Source organism: Microtus pennsylvanicus, chromosome 2, assembly GCF_037038515.1.
Source record: "Microtus pennsylvanicus isolate mMicPen1 chromosome 2, mMicPen1.hap1, whole genome shotgun sequence".
Classification (NCBI taxonomy): Eukaryota; Metazoa; Chordata; class Mammalia; order Rodentia; family Cricetidae; genus Microtus; species Microtus pennsylvanicus.
The window spans coordinates 946,697-964,398 of record NC_134580.1 but is presented as its reverse complement, the minus strand read 5'-3'; the positions used below and the strand labels follow the sequence as shown (position 1 = coordinate 964,398).

Below are 17,702 nucleotides of genomic sequence, written 5' to 3'. Positions count from 1 at the left end.
TATGAATTTAACCAGCCCAGGGTTATTATGAAAGGAAGACTCAATGAGACCATTCAGTCTGGTTAAAAAAATGCCACAGTAGACATACATGGGCATTGTGTACCATGGAACTTAAAGAATAAGTGTCCAAACTAAACAAGTCTCAGGATAGGTGTCCATGGGCTGAGGAACCCAGGGATCCACTCTTTCATGAACCTTGACCTTTGACCAGTTCCCACTGGCCCCACCTCTGGCTCAGCTGCTTTAACGTGGCTCCGAGAAACGCAAGCAAAGGTGATCTTCCTCCTTGGAAGGGCTCAGCCTCATGAACATTTTTAGGCTGTTTACTTCCCTGCTGTGACACCAGCCAATTTTGTATCTAGCCACGGTCCCGTTTTTAAGCAAAGAACCGGAGAGAGCTCAGCGTTCCCGTGTGGGGCAGTGTTTGTTGCTCTTCTATTTCGGTTTGAGCATCAGGTAGAGACTCTGGTGGTCTCTGGGCAGTACACCCTTGTATGGTTGCTGTTAGCTCTGAGCGCCTCACTCGGTACAACACTGTAGCACTGTGATGTCACTTAGTCCTGCTTAGGAGGCAAAGGCAGGCACACAGAAGGACTGGCTCCACATTGTAAATGCACAAGAAGGCAGTGTCTCTTTCACTTGGAACTTGGACCGGTTCCTTAAGTGGGAGGATCCTCTCATTCCCCCTTTTTTCCTCTATCAGTGAAAAAGGTTTGTTGGTGTCAAACCCCAAGAAATCGGGGGGCTTCTGACATTCATCCCTAGCTGTGTTTCTAGATTAAATGGTTGGAGGAAGAGTCAGTATATTTTATATCCTTCCCAGAGCATGAGCTTGAATACCTGTGGCTCTATGGTTTGGGGCCTTAGGTACAACGGGAAGAGGCCTCAGCTTATCGAGGCTTGATGCGGGACAGGCATTGTATCCTGTGAGTCCTTCAGTTCCCCCTGTGGCTCTGTGAGACCATATCATTGAAAGGCAAATGGAAGATAGCAGAATTGATATGACTCCATGATAGCTGAACCTTAGACTCAGCATGGTAAGAGCCCAGCTCACGCTTTCATCTCTTCCCTATCAGTTTCCACACCAGAGTTACCAAAGCGCCATTCAGTGAGTGCCGGTGTTGGGGGTATGGTGGGAGGCTGTGAGCTGTGAGCTGACCCGTAGCTCAGTTCAGCCCACGGCTGCTGTAGATTGAACCTGAGTTTGGCTCTCAGACAGGAATGAGGCCCAGAAGGATAGAAGGAGTGGAGATTTGGGGACTTGGGCAGACAGTGGATGGGGAAAGTTAAGGTAGCAAAGTAACACAGATCAAAGGCAGTTGTGGGAGTTTGGGGTTTCTCCCAACCTCAGCTCTATAGTGTTGTCTGATGGCCCAGCTGTGGTCAGTGGATCACTGCTAATGTAGAAAGCAGACCATCTCCTAAAGACCAGCATTGCTCAAAATCGAGAATATGCCGTCTTTCGTTTTCTCCCGGTCTGGATTGGTGTCTCAACAGGAAATGAAATAGACATGCATAGATCTGCTCGTCCTTCAGTCGAGAGCCAGGTGGCATTAAGGGGGTGTGCTTTGAGGAACACATGGTAGAAGCAGAAGGCAGGGGAGCCCCCGCACAGACAGAGCCCCTCACCCACCGGTTCTGTCTGTTAAAGGTTCTTTCATCCGGTGATGATCTGCGTGGACCACATCTGTCTTGTGGCAGGGGCTGCTTTAGAGCTTGGGGCAAGAGAGAACAGAGCCTTGTCCCACAGAGATTTTGTTGTGGCAGAGGAAATAGGTGCTGGAGAGCGGCGAGTGGAGGAATGCAGTAGACCTGTGGGCAGGTCCTGTTGTGAGGATGAATGGTGAGGGGTGGGGCATGAGCCTGGCCAGCAAGAGGAAGATGGGAGCTGGGAGCAGCCTGCCTATGAACAGTGGATGGAAGAATCTCCTAGGCAGTGGGACTCTGAGGGGTGAGTGCATGGGAAAGAGTTTAGTGTATGGAGAGACCCAGGTCAGTCCAGAAAAGGGAGCTGACGGAGCTGACGAGAGAGCAGGGTGGATGGTGGATGAACTGAACCCAGGCAGCAGCCTGAGTTTGTTGAATTGTATTGATCGCACGACATCCAATAATCTCAGCCAGAGCTCAAGGCAAGGTTTCTGCAGACCACTCTCTGGCTGCAAGAGCCTGGGGTCCAGAAAGCAGACGGTTGTCAGGTCTACAGTCACTCTACACCTTGCTGCCATGTCCACAGGCTGGAGTGTGGCTCAATGTGTGTGTGTGCACACACATATGCATACTTCACTATTATTCTTAAATATTGAAATCTTTGTTTTAAGTTTTTAAAGCAAGGTAGAGGGTATTAAAGTTGAAACGGATAGTAGGTATTTATCTCAAAAGTTCATGTAAGCTACTGTATGGAGATGCCCCCAAAGGATGAAAATAGGGACACGTGGAGTTTTCCGTCTGGAAACTGTCTCATCATCTATGTACTATGTTGCCGCAGTGGTGGTTAATGGCTAGGAGTGGGTGCGCCTGTGTGTGTAGCTGGGGCTAAGGCCATGATCCCTGTACAGTGGAAGCAAGCGTGGGCCTCCCATGCAAGGGGACTTTCTCTAGATGGCGTTTGGGTGCACAGACCATGGAGAGCCTCCCTGTGCAGCCCACCAGAGCAGCACAGGGTGGGAAAGATTCCAAGAGCAAGTGGACTGTCTCATACGGGGGAGATTTCAGTTCTTTCCTCTTTCGTCTTGTTCCTTTGCAGTTTGACCTGCAGCGGATTGTGATCTACTGTGACTCGAGGCATGCGGAACTGGAGACTTGCTGTGACATCCCGTCGGGTCCGGTGAGCAGACCTGCAGGCTGGGCTGGAGACGTGTATGGCGTATGGAACTTGAGTGTTCAGGGTTTGGGAATTAGCAGTTGATCCCAGGGTGGCACTGGCCACCAGCATGTGTGGGGATTCTAGCTTCATGTTTTACTTCTAACCATTCACACGGAACATGAATTTGGGGGAAATCATGTTAAACAGAGCTTCAGTCAGGGTGACCCAAAGCTTCCAGCTGTGACCCAGCTTTGGGGAAGTGTGGAAGGCAGAGGATGGAGGGTGCCCCCAGATCTCAATGAGCTGATGAATTCCTTGCTCAGGGGAGGGACAGGCAGCAATGTGGCACTCAGAACACTAATGGCCCCTGAGATGAGGATTGGACCCACCAACTAGGCCTTTGAATGCAGGGTCTGCACCCTTTAGGCCTCATCACCCACTCCTTATATCCCATTTCCTCCATATTTCTCTACCAAATCCTGCTTCCAAGATATGCTTGAAATGTGGAATTGGAATAGGACCTGTTTCCCAGGGTGGGCCAGGCTGGGGGACCCAGAAAGGCCTTCATTACTGTGCTCTTCTTAGCCCTCCTACAGTATGCAGGGGATCTGGAGACACCTTGATATAAGTGTGGGTAGAGAGGAGGAGAAGGAAGGAAAAAGGGGGCAAAGGAAGCTGAGATTTTTAGGGAGGGTAGGAAGAGGAGGGTCAGGCTATGGAGTGCATAGGTAGGAGACAGTAAGATGGGCGTCTCCCTAAGTGTTCTCATTTTCCCGCCTCAGAAGATGATAAAGGAAAACCCTTGTCTCCATCCTGCATGGTGAGCCATGTGACCAGGGTGGTTCAGTGGTTCTTCTAGGTTGCTAAGCTGGCTACTGTCTAGGGCGTGGCTGCCTACCCTGTCTTCTTGAAGGCCTCAGGAGAGCAGAGCCCTGTTGCTAGATGTGTTCTGTCTACTCGCGTGCCCTTGGGTGCCTTTTGGTTTCATTTCCTTGCCCCATTTCCTTCAGTTCCAGACCTCATGCTCCTCACCAGGGGGCGGCAGATTCTGACCCCTTGACCCTTCCTTTCAGTGTCAGGTGACCGTGGTGACAGAGCCTCCGCCTGCACCTCCACAGCTGCCCACGCCTGGTAGTGAACAGATCGGGTTCCTGAAGACCATCAACTGCTCATGCCCTGCCGGAGAAAAGGTAATCCACCCCGCTTTCACCGTCCTCCCTCAGTCCCCTGTAGCATCAGAGCTGAGTGTGGCAGGCCAGGCTGGTTGGCAGGACCGCTCTGACAGTGAGTTGAAGTTGACGGCTTCCCATCACACCTGGCCTAGCGGACCAGGGTGGCTCCAGGCTCACAGTGGCTTTCAGATCACCATCGCATTCCTTGGAATGTCTGTTTCTTTACTTTTGTGCATGATGGAAGGGAGGTTCTCAGACGCTGGTCTAATTAATGTTTTCCCGCAGCTAATAATGCGTTATGGGGTCTCCCTGGCTGTTATTTGCGCCCTCACCCTTCTTGCTGTTTCCTCTGGTTAACCACACACACTAATCTGAATATATGTCATTACATGTGTGTGGGGTGTGTGGGTGTGGATGTATATTTATGAATAAAGGTTTGGCTATCATTTTAAGTTTTACAAAGTACTCAACGCTTGTGAATATCCATACTTATATCCACTGGGCACATTAAGTTCTTGGTTTGTACCCAAGGCTTTCATTTATTTGTTTTTAAATTTCTATAGGTCAATAGTGGTCTTACACACACACACACACACACACACACACACACACACACACACCATTTACTTATGAGTAGTAGGAACAAGGTTGTCAAGGAGCAGAACTCTCTGGAGACAGTCTCTGTGGGACCCTCTGGACTGGTACCCCCAGGGACTTATTCTACCACAACAGTTGTCCTCACCCACATGGCGCTAGCCACCCATGAGGACTGTGAGGCTCTGCTCAGTACTAGGGACGCCCAGCCCCAAGTGAAATAAAAGTTGGAGGTAACTGGATCATTCACTTTGAATGTAATATCTGGCCAATATGCACTTCTCTTTTCTTTCCCCCTGGCTGTTGTTCTTCACACCTCCCATCCCTTGTTCTATGCAGAGAGCCAGGCTTTTGGGAAGACATGGATAAAGTAAGGAGCTTTTTGCCAAGTCAACTTGCCAACAACTAGTTATCCCCTGAGCTTTTGTCAGGCTGTAGGTGACATTCGGATACCCCATGACCAGTGTCTAGGTTGGGGAAGAAGCAGGCAGCAGAAAGATGGGATCAGCACACTCAGGCTGGGCAGCTGGTCTTCCATCTGCAGGCTCAGGCTCAGGTTGCCTCAGCCCGTGAACAGATCTCTTCCAGATGCCAGAGAAGCCTCAGAGGGGCAGCTGTCTAAACCCACATCCTCCTGAGTCTCACTTGCAGTTAGGGAAAGGGTGTGGAGACGTTTTGTTCTCCTGCCACTATGCCCAGACACAGTGCCCAAACCCACCCTCCCAAGGCCATTGCTTCCCCTGGAATCTAGGTCTGTGTCTGAGTGGGTCCCATGCAAGCTTGTGTGGTCACTTCTGGGACTCTGAAGAGGCATTGACTTCCTTTGCCACTCATCTTCCCACTGTCTAACTCACCAGTGTTTGGCTCTCCACTGACGACCTTGGCGTGGTTTAAGGACACCTCTTCACTATATCCATCCCCGTGTGACCCCTGCTACATCCCCAGTGCTTCTAATCTCATGTCTCAATATCTCTCCCTGATAGTTCCCAAGAAAATAAAAACTGGTTTCTTGCAGGGACACTCATCTCATCTTTAGCCATTTGAGGATACACACCTTCTGCATGGAACATCTTTTCCGTTTCTTGAGTAGCTTTCCCTGACTGACACCTGCTCGTCCTCTAAAGCATGAGCAGTGAATCTTTGCTGAGCATGTTGGCCTTGTGATTTCCCTCCAGGCTTCCTTTTTCCCCATGTTATTCCCATTTGATAACTGTCCAGAACCTTCTTTGGTAGCAGGTTTCTTCCTTTAGGCCACCAACTAGACATGCAGACTTCTTAATAGTTAAGAATGCCCGCTTTTAGCTTAGCTCTTATTTTAATCTGTTTCTCTTTTTTCCTCCCTCCCAACCTCCCTTCCTCCCTTCCTTCCTTTCTTACTTTCCTACTTCCCGTTCCTGGCTAGCTGATGGCAGCCTGGCTTCTGACCTCGAGCATGTCCCTCCTTTTCTCCCTTATTTTCATCTCTCCTTTCTCTCTCCTGAGCCTAGATTTCTCCCCCTACTTATTTGCTCTGCCTGCCAGTCCTGCCTATCCCTCTCCTGCCTTGTTATTGGCCATTCAGCTTTTTACTAGATCAATCAGGTGCCTTAGGCAGGCAAGGTGAAACAAATGCTATGTATCTTCACATAAACAAATGCTATGTATCTTCACATAAACAAATGCTATGTATCTTCACATAAACAAATGCTATGTATCTTCACATAAATAAACAAGTACGGCACTGCTTACTGAAGCACATCTTGACATCATTAACCAAGGCATCAGAAACAAATGTAACCTACCTCCACATAGTTAAGGTAATATTCTACAGCATAAACAAATGTAATGCATTTTTGCCTAGTTAAAATAATATTCCACAATATTCTTTTCTAAGAAAAGTCCCCTTTCTCTCCCAGGCTTCAGTATACTATAGCCATGGCCACATCAGGTTGATAACATTTCCTTGTTTTTTTCTTGAGCACAATCCTAAATTCCAGTTGACAGAGATTGACTAGTGTCTGTGTTTGGGGGCTGCTTCACCTTTGGATACAGATGCAACTATTAGATAATGGTTGAATTGATGAATAAATTGAGTGTAAAAAGGTAGATGGATAGGAAGATGGACAGATGGTGGTGAGGGGAGAAAGGCACGCATCCTCTCATTCCTTTTGCAGAATGAGGCTCTCCCAATTGAGCTTCTCAGTCTGTGCACTCTCGGCCTCTTACTCTGTGTGACATCATCTGATAACCTATGTTTTTTCTTCAAGTCGTTAGTCCTAGCTTTTGGCCAAAGACAATAAACACCTGCTTTGTCCTTCACACCGTGTTGCACACTGAGATTTTAAGACCAGCAGGATATGGCCCTTGAAAGTCTTAGTCTGGTTAGGGAGAGAAAACTCTAGGACCTGGATCATCCTAGGGAGCTACCTTCACAGGAGCAGGTGGACAGACAGGAAGACCTACTCACTCTGCATGGAAGACAAGCCACGTGGAGGAGCTACCTGACCACCTGTGAAGCTGGTGTGGCCCCCTGCCTCCTGCATCTGTGTGTCTATTAAAAACTCAGCATGAGACCCAGGAAATCACAGTCTTCTTCATAAGGCAGAGCTCTGGCTACACACACTTTGTTTCCAGCTGTTCAAGTCTTTCATTTTAGTTAATAAGTGATGTCAACCATCCTTTGGGGTCCGCGTTTACATCTCTGTTATCAGTCATGGTGATGGATGCGAACAGTGTCCAAGACGTTCTGAAGGACACTATAGGAGCTCCTGTGTGCACATGCTGGGGACATCTGTGATTTCTCTGAAGTAAATGGGCACCCAGGAATAGAGTTACACCATTTAGTCTTTCTTGTCACTTTGGAAGAAGAACATCAACTGAGGAACAGCCTTTGTCAGATCAGTCTTTGGGCATGTGGGTGGGGTAATGTCTTGATTGATGATTGATTTTGATTTATGGTTGAAGTGGGCGGGCCCAGCTCTTTACATCATCTCTAGGTAGTTGGAGGCCTGTATAACAAAGCAAACTAAAGGGCTGGAGAGGTGGCTAAGTGGGTAAGAGCACTGGCTGGTCTCCAGAGAACCAGGGTTTGATTCTCAGCATCCTTATGGTGGCTTGCATTCATCTGTAGCTCAAGTTCCAGGGTGGCTGATGCCCCCTTCTGGCTTCTGTCAGTACCAGGTACACACATGGTACTTAGGCAAAAAAACTCATGAAAAAAAATATATTTTAAAGAACACAGGCTGAGTAAGCCGGATGGAGCAAGCTACATCTCATCATGGTCTCTTCTTCAGTAATTGCCTTCAGGTTCCTGGCTTGGGTTCTTGTCTTGACTTCCCACATTGATGGACTGTCACCTGGAAGAGGAATATGAAATAAACATTTTCCTCACCAAGTTGTATTATGTCAGAGTGTTTATGACAGCAATAGAGACGCAAACTAGAACAAGAGTGAAATTATTATTATTGATGGGATTAGGTAGAAATGGGCCAGTAGTATGGCGATATCTTTATTTATAGCCTAAGAATCATGTGTTTGTTCTCAGCTTGGCAATATTAGAGGTGCCCACAGCACACTGAGCATGTGTGAACACACTAACAAGATCTTTCACACATTTTAAAATCTGAATGCAGCCGTGTATCTAAAAATTGCCTTAGCCCTGTCATGCTATGTATTTTAGTAAATAATCATTACACAAATTGATAGTTGCAGGCATCATAATTTTCTTTCTAAATAAGTTACATATTCTGAGAAAATAATAGCCCATAAAATGACTTTGTTTATGCTCATTTATGTTGTCTATTGATCAATTATATCATTTATCTATAAGGTACAAACTGATGCTCTAATGTGCCTCTTAGATACAGAATTCTGGGTCAAGCTAAAGAGAACATCAGTCACCTCACAAACCTATAGTTTATCTCCATCTAAGTGAAATTTGACCCCTCTAACCAGTGCCATCTCCATTCTCTGACTTCTCAGCCTGGAACCCTTGTTCTTCTCTCTGATCTCTATGCGTGGCATCTTTGGCTCCCATGTATGGATGAGAATATAGACTACTCCCTTCCTGTTCCCCGGTGTGTTTATAGCTTTGATCCTTCTGTGGCTGCACTGGGAGGTCGTGGTGAAAGTTGTCCATGCATGTTTGCAATTGGGGAATGGATTCTCAGCTGAAGTCAACTGTTTCCTGCTCAACTCTCTGACCCTTCTGGCTTAGCATATGACTAAATTTCGAGCCCAGTAGTAGAAAATTAGCGCATAAGAGAGATGGGGAGAATTAATATATCACCTTTATTATTTCTTCTTGTCTTTCTTCCTGCAGGGTGAACGGGGCTTTGCTGGCCCTGTGGGACTCCCTGGTCAGAAGGTCAGTACCTACATGGTATAGTGTCCTTTGCTTTAAACCTCTATGGAAACATGGCAGGGGTGTGTTATATCACTGTCCCACAAGCCTCAGAGTTGCCTTGGAGCAAGTTAAGATGCTACAGTAAGAACAAGTGGTATGAGATTCAAGCTATGAGGCTCTGACCTTTCCAGACCTGCACCTCTTAGCCTAAAAGTTTACAGAAAGAAGGGCAGGGTTTCCCAGGCTCAGGTTCATAGCCCATGTGCTCCAACAGGCTCTACTCTCCAGAGGCAGTTAATCCTGCATCAGTCCTTGCAACTTGATTGTTTCAAGAAGTGTTTAAGACTTGGGCTTTAGGAGTTACTTAAGTTGTATAAATTGTATGCATTTCTTGTGCACAAAATTTGCAAACTCGGTAGTTGCACAAAGTCAGGTGCTCGTGCAGAGTACTCCGTCTTTGGTCACAAGCAGCTTCTTCCCCCTCCCACATTCTCCAGCATGCTACCTTCTCCATCACTGCTTCGGTCTTTGAATATTGATGGGCCAGAGGTACCAACTATATGGCAGCGTGGGAGGTCTTTACTTTTGCACAACTAATACCTTGTCTGGGGCTGAGGGTGATGGTAGAGAAAGAGGCCGTTGCATGTCTTCACTTTTCTTGCTTCTGTCTTCTTCTGGGCGAAGAGCTCTATCATCACATCTGAGCACTACAGTCCTCTCCATACCACCCTCCTCCTTCCCAACCTTGGCCTTTCTGTCTCTCATTCTCACTCTTTTCTGTCTGTTTTCCATGTCATGCTATTAGTACACACCTTCTCAGCACCAGGTTGACTCATGATAAAAGTTTGTTTCAACATTCACTCAAAGACTCTGTACTCAAAAATGCCCAGGTCTGGCAGGACCCAGGGATTTGTGAAATAAATTCAATGAATATGAGGGAGTGTGACTTAGGCGTCTCTTTACTTTCCAAGCTGGGGCAGGTGACCTCATGATACAGTCACCCAGGATGGCATCAGTTCTGGGGAAGTAGGGCAAGTAGAGTACAGAATCTGGGAGAGCGCTTGGGAGGATCTGACCTGACGTTCATTTTGCTTCTTAACCCTTTAGGGTGAATCAGGACCCATTGGACTGATGGGTGCTCCAGGGCCCAAGGGAGAAAAAGGAGATACTGTAAGTAAGATGCTGTTTTTCTACTTTGAGAGAGCATGTGGCTGGTATGTGAGGCCCAGGGCTCCCCCACGCATCCCAGTCTGGTCACATTGATTACCAGGTGTTGGCCAAAGACCTGGTAAATACAGGCGCTGAGTGCATCCAAGCCATGGGAGAAAGCACCTCTCTTTTTCACCAGGAAGAGCTACCTGCTGGACAATGCCATAGTATTCTTTAGCCTTGTACTTCATTCTGTCCATCCCCAGAATTCTGCTCTGCCAAAGTGGTACCCCTGTGATGCCTGAAACTGGCCACTTTGTAGTGTCCCCTTCACTCTGGCCATCTCACATGCTTGTTCTAATGTATATAAATCACTCTTGTCAATAATTGCATTATTAACAAGTGTATTACATAGGCCAACTAAAAAGCAGATTTTCAGACAAGGTATAGATATGTCTGATTACAACCTTGTCTAGGGGAGCTTCAAGAATACTAGTAGGGGACTGGGAGTGGGGTTCAATAGTAGAACTCTTGTCTAGCAGACACAAGGCCCTGAGTCCTATCCCCAACAAGTGTGCATGCATGTACACTCACACACACAGACACACATACATGAATGTTACACACATGCACTGCCACACATGAACAAATACACACACACAATGAGGAAGGAGTTTTGAAAATAAACATTTTGAAATTATAAAACAAAAATGGGAACGATCATACGATTATCAGACACAATGGGCTTTAGAATAGAACAGTTCATAAAAAGAGATACTTTAGGATAGAAGAGTCAGTTCTTTAAGGTTTCTCCAAGATACACAACAATTAACATAATAACCAACAACAGAGCCTCAAGAGGCAGGACATACAACTGATGGATTTCAAAGGAAAGACTCTTGGGGTGATGCCACACTACATAGATGCCCCCTCAGTAGAACTGTGTCTTCTGATTTCCTTCTCTAGGGAAGAGGACCCTTCATCCAAGGAGAAAAGGGTGAGAAGGTAAGCCTCCATTCATTGGTTTCCTTCAGAGTTCAGGGCGGATCTGTGGGAGGTATGTATAGCTATGTCACCTTCTGTGGATTTGAGTCGGGCAGAAGGCTCCTGGCTGCAGGCCTTGCTTCTGGGTGTCTCCTGAGTTGGACGGCAGGAGCAAATGCAGACACTGCAGGAAGGGATAGCAGGTGGAGACAGGTAATGGAGGTTGAGAGAGGAGGAAAGAAGGGACTGAATGTCTCCTGGAGAACAGGCCACCGGAGCAGTGCTTGAGAAGTAGAGGCGTAGGCAGGACACCCTAGTGAAATGAGGAGCAGGAGGAGGGCTTGCTTCAGATGAAGCTACCGTACTGTGCTCAGGGTAAAGTGTGACTCGTGATGCTCAGCAGAATGGAGATGGAGCCAGAGACACTACCTGAAGACCACCAGGCAGGACCTCAGATATCAAAGCCTGTTTAGATTTCATGTACTGTGATAGGGTACCAGTTAAAAGTCTTTGTGTGGTCAGGAGGCTGAGGATGCTCAATCAGCAAAAAGAAGATAGATCTGAGAGGGGACCGTCCAGAGAAATTTGGGAATGAGTCAAAAGATGACTTAATGGGGGAACAGATGAGGAATAGAGCTGCTGTGTTGTGACTGGACAGAGAGAGGACTGGAAGAGAGTGTGTGGCAGGGCTGATTTGTTACCAGCTATGAAAGTTGTATCTTGTTTCCCTTCTAAATAACAACCACAGCACAGCAGACCTTGGGGAGTGTGCAACTTACTCTCCAAGGAAACACTTAGGATGGTAATCGATAAAGACAGATAAAAACAAAGAGCCCCTAAGGATGCTACTTCAGTCACTGCCCGTGGCAACACATTTCCATTATTCTGAAAATGTCTCTTACATCCTAAGGGCCTGGAACTTTTGCTGGACCTCATAGCCTGACTTAATACACCTTGAGATCACTTAAGATTGCTCTCCTGCTGTGCAATCATGTGCTTGTTTAATCTGCCTTTAAGAGAACAGTGTAACAGCCTACTCTACTTGCCTTGGATTTCCCGTATGATCAGTGTTTACAACATAATTGTAATCTTAAATTAGCTACACCTTTCTCTCTGTGTTCCTGAATCAGAGGAGTTCATTTGTGTGTGCATGTTATGGGAATAAATGTGGGAAACGGCAAATACATTGAAATAAACCCTATGAAATGAATATCCATAGTGTTAAAAAGCAGTATACAGACATTGCTAATAGCACTAGTTTGTTATCTGGGTCCCTTGGGACCAGTTGGGGTCAGTAACTTCATCCCTTGGAAAACTCTGTTTAAGATTTCTGTACAGTATATAATTCTTACCCCAGTATGCATTCTGGAAAAAACAAAGCCCTTTGTTAGTGATGCACACAGACACAGACAGATGCACTAGACAGCATTCAGACAGGTGTAGGTTCAGATTCAAACAACAGACAAGGAATGACAGGAGACACAGGGAGAGTGAAGTAGAGGAGTCAAATACTGGCTCCCTCACTCTTAGTTAGATTACTCTAAGGGGAAGAAGTGATTTTCTTATCCTTAATGTAACATGAGACACGTTACAAGTGACTATGCATTTATTACTAATGCATTCAAATTGATGCAAATGCCCTTGAGTGGTAGCCACAAGACTTCATGGCCAACATATGTGTCACTGACATTATTGGAGCACTGGCTCTTGTGGGGACAGATGCTGTGCTGCTGTGCCCTAGACTGGGTCATATCAGCTCCTTGAACAGGCTGATGATGTCATACAATTCTGGTCTATGAAAATATGGAAGAGGTGTTCAGGGAGAGCCCATCTTTATTTAACACTTTCCCTTCGGGGTTTGCTCTGAGAAACATCATGAAATGCATGCTTATATATCGAATCCTCACAGACTATAAGAGAAACACATGTGAATAGTTGATATATGTAGTTAGAAACAGATGGTAATGTGGGGGGTATAGCATGAAAATGTGGCTATACACATGAATAACGCAATCGAGTCCTACACTGCAAAATCATGCTTAGGATTATAACAAATGGTCAGAAATAAAGTATTTTGTCACCTTTCAAGACATTCTGTGAAATATATGTAACCCAAGTTATGGAGGGTGCGAAGAGGTGCCTGCCCCTATGAGTAAAGGGGGAGTAGGCAGAGGCCAGGATAGGTGTTTATGGATAAAGAAATATCACAGATCAGTCTTGGACATGCAGGCAAGCAACCACAGCTACGTGGAAAGCTAAGTCAGGAGTATGGCAGGTTCAAAGCCAACCTGTGTAACTTAGCCAGACTCTGTTCAAAAACTATATATGAGATATATAGATCAGTTAACTTGCCTAGTGTGCCTGAGGCTCTGAATTCCATCATGTGTATGTGTGTGTGCTTGTACATACAATCCAACTCTCACCATCAAACCTGGACTACCACTACAATCTCTATGTGACTAAATGAGAGAGTCGGTATCTAAAAGGACATTCTTGCTTGCCCCTGCTGTGATTAGAGGACTCCATACTGGTGACATGTAGGTTTGTACACAGGCTGTCACTTCTCTGATCCCCACATGGCACACCCACCTTGAGCCATCCACATTGTAAAAGAATGGGCCCTTTTGGCCTGATGCAGCCGCCCCAGAGTCCTGCAGAAGCAGGCCCCCTTTGAAACTGCAAAGTGAAAGGAGTTTATGAGGGAAGAAAGACTTCAAAGTGGGGTGGGACATGGAAACAGAGCCCTGCCACGTGTGAATAATCTGGGTGCCTCCCTTCTAGAACAGTGGCCAGAGGTGAGTTTCCAGGATCATCCAGAAGCCGGGCGGTGGTGGCGCACGCCTTTAATCCCAGCACTCGCAAGGCAGAGGCAGGCGGATCTCTGGGAGTTCGAGGCCAGCCTGGTCTACAAGAGCTAGTTCCGGGACAGGCACCAAAGCTACAGAGAAACCCTGTCTCGAAAAATCAAAAAAAAAAAAAACAAACCAAAAAACCAGAATCATCCAGAGACACTTACTACCTCTCAGGAGTCTGGCACTGCTGTTTGGTTTAACTTTTGAGCTGGACATCCTTGTCCTCATCTTACAGTAGAGCTGGGATCTGCTGGCTCCATCGATCTATGTGGTCATGGTTGGATTTGATATCAGGTTGCCTGACTCTATACTCTGAATTTGTCTGTGCTGAGAAGTGGTTCCTGGAGTGTCTCATTCATTAAGACTGCCGTGGATGAGGGAACATGGCTGCCTAAAAGGGTTCCAGGCAGTGCTGCTAGTGCCGGCCCAGGATCCTCTACTTTGAGGGTCACTGTCTAGAACATTCCTAATACTTTCTTCGGAGGGTCGGCTTGACATGCCTGCTGCCAAATAGATGAAGAATCACATTGGTAAAGTTTCTCCAGCTGAAGACACTTAGGAATGAGCCATGGCATCATCTCCTCAGGCGAGCAGGAGACATCTGCAGTCCAGTAATTACATCTGGCTAATAAAGTACGGAAAATCCCCCCAAGGCTCTGGATACTGGCAAGGGGGCGTCAGTGGATGAGTAATGTCCTGCTAGATGTTGTCTTTTGTGGCACTGCCAATGGAATCCTGGAGACAGTCACATGGGTCAGAGGAGTCAGAGTCTGAACTTGGAATCAGAACTACAATTTTGGGTCAGAATTCCAGGCATGGGATATACCCCTCCCAGCAGCCTTGGTTGTCTGCTTTTAATGGACGTATGCGATGTATCTATTTGAAATTTTTCTAACAGACCAAGTGATGATTTCCCTTTCATAACTGAAATGTGCAGGCTTAGAAAGCCACTCAAAATGACAACAGCACCATGCTTGGTTTGAAGTTTCCTGTCTTGAAAGCATTTCCTGGCCACCTTGGGCTAGAAGCAGGGTTCCTCCTTGTGTCATGCCGTCTGCGGTCGATGAAGTCAAGACACAGGAGGAAATATATTTTAGCTTAATACTGATGCTACAACCAAAGACCAGGAATGGGGTAAATTTTAATTTACTCTTGAACGTTTTATACATGTATATAGTGTATGTGGATCATATCCACTCCTCCTAGAAACCTATCACATCTCCTTCCCACATTCATTCATTCATTTCATTTCACTTTAACCCACGGAGTCCAGTTAGTGCTACCCATATGTAGTTAGCACTACCCATATGCACGTAGATGTGGCATCATCCACTGGGGCATAGGGAACCCACCAATGGCTGCACTGCAGAAAAAGGTGATTCTCCCTCTCACAGCATCTTTCAACCTTATGGTTACATAAATTTTTACATAGCAGAAATGAATTGGTCACTGTTTAAAGACTAGGAAGTCTGAGATGGCAATGCCTGCTGTATGCTTTATAAATGGCAGCTTATGGCTCTGTCTTGACATGGCAGGAAAGATCAATAAACTCCCATGAGCCTCTTTTGTGAAGCCACTAATCCCATTTCCTATGGATCCTGACTCTGGGTTATACTGCATGGGGATTAGGTTTCAGGAAACAGACATTCAGACTTTAGGGGGAAATTATTGTGTTTCTCTGCTAAGTTAACAACCACGAAGGGTACATGGAAGTTCAGACCTCTATCTTCCTTTCTTTTCCTACCTGCCTTCTCTGGCTTATCTTTTGACACTTCATTGTGGATATTCAGCAAATTCCCTTTGAACATCTTCCCATACTGACCTTACCAATTTCAGGGTGGCTATCTACTCTTTACTGGCTAACTTAGTGTTGTACAGATTGGACAGGTGTTAGGAACACACACACATACACACACATATGTAGCATCGTACAGATTTGGTAGGTTTTAGGAACACATACACACAAATACATACACACTCATTTATGTAACAAAGAAACAGAGGCCATAAATTTGTGAAAGATCAAGGAGAGTGAAGTGGCATACATGGGACAGGTTGGCTAGAGGAAAGGCAAAAGTAAAAATGGTATATTTTAATTTGAAAAAATAAAAATTTATAACACACATTTAGATTTGAGTGAGAGAGGAGAGGGGAGTGGGGGGAGTTGTTATATGTTCTGACTTAGAAAATAATCCTCCAATATTAATTATACAAAGAGTAGTAGCCCACACTTGTATGAAAATTATGGGATCACTTCTGTTAGACAGCCGTCTAAAACTGAGCTGCCAAGTTGTCCACGGTCTTGGACAGGCCAGCTTCTCATGTGAAGTGTACAGCCCCCAAAGGTGCACACTGTATCTTTGTACATACATACATACATACATACATACATACATACATACATACTCTAAACCTGTCCCTAGCCTGCCTTAGGCCATCAAGACGGAGAGACCTTAAAGCTTCAGTGTGCCAGCCCTTGAGACCATTCTCTTTCCTCTATACAGGGCTGTTCACCATGCTCGGGTGGACCATATGACCAAGATTCATTCTGGAACAAGGGTCCATCACAACCTTCCCTTAAAAGCCAAAGGGTTGATGTCCAGAGAACATCCACAGAGCCCTGGTGCCTTGTCAGGAGCTGGTGCCATATCCTCTTGTTTCCCATCTCAGAGTTCCCAGATAATGTCTGGGCCAGACTCAAGGGCCTCCCCTGGGTGTCCCTGCGATGCAACCAACAAGCTACAAAAGAGACAACTGTGAGGACAAGCAAAGGTTCCGGAACTCTCCAGAGTTCTCTTGGGCATTGTCACAGCTCACACTCATGACTCCCTTTATTAGACTTCTCCACGGGCCAATTGTGCCCTGCTGTGCCCTCACTTTCATTCCCAAGGCAGGAGCCCCTATGATAGCACTTGCCTGCCTTCAGCTGTAGGATATCCAAACCCATAGGAGCCGGAAGACAGACAGGCCTTTCCAAGAACACGCTATTTCAAGTGGGTAACCAGTGTGTTGGGAGAAGTCTGCCCTCCATGCCTAGATAGGCCTCATTCTGAGGGAAGCACTCTGCAGGGGGTGGGGGATTCCTCAGGGGAGGTACTTACCTTTTTGTGATGTTTCTCTTTTGGAGGACTTTGGACTTAACTTTTTAGGATCAAGGGATATGAAGTTAAGGAGGCTGGGGTACTTCTGATGGATGAGCAGTGAAGGAAGGGATCTGGGGTTTTATCTTTCCCTATATGTGACCTTCATTTCAGCCTCATGGACCTGTGCTGATGTTCTAGCTCCCATGATGTCAAGAGACTGCACTATTTCCAGCACAGTGGGATTTGCTGAGGCTGAAGGGGTAGAGCATGGTCCCTGGAGAGGGGAACAGTGATGGCTTACCCAGGCGTTAACTCCCCCAACCTGTCTCCTCTTGCCATGTGGGCTTCCGTGTGGGCCTGAGAAACCACTGTATGCTCTGTGATGATGGCATTTGGTCTATATGTAGGACTGTGAAACATCACTGAACCGATGTGTCCAGATGCAGTAGCAGAGTGAAGAGGCATTCTCTGGGGCCCCAAGTCAAGCTTTCTACCGTAAAAACTGTGACTTTGGGTGAAGTGCTTCACCTTCCTGTGCTTTCATTTTGAGAGCTAAGTGAAGTGTGGATAAATGTTGATTGTGGGGATGAGTTCCATTCAGAGGTGACCCCAGACCATCTAGTGCCAGGCTCATGGTAGATATGCAATAACGATCAACCCAGGGGGCAGCACCTTCATTGTTTCTTTAATAAATCGGAATTGTTATGGCTCTACTATCGCTGTTGACTTTTCCCTGACAGA

General features: G+C 46.4%; 1 protein-coding gene across 3 annotated transcripts in view; it reads left to right on the top strand.

The window, feature by feature from the left end:
* The window catches only part of Col22a1 (collagen type XXII alpha 1 chain), a 225,483-nt gene that overhangs the window by 55,731 nt on the left and 152,050 nt on the right, over window positions 1-17,702 (top strand). For all 3 annotated transcript variants that reach the window (XM_075959464.1, XM_075959463.1, XM_075959465.1), the window contains 5 exons: window positions 2,744-2,824; window positions 3,877-3,993; window positions 8,870-8,914; window positions 10,001-10,063; window positions 11,009-11,047. In XM_075959464.1, coding sequence (XP_075815579.1) covers window positions 2,744-2,824; window positions 3,877-3,993; window positions 8,870-8,914; window positions 10,001-10,063; window positions 11,009-11,047 — 345 coding nt within the window. The remainder of the gene's footprint in view (window positions 1-2,743; window positions 2,825-3,876; window positions 3,994-8,869; window positions 8,915-10,000; window positions 10,064-11,008; window positions 11,048-17,702) is intronic.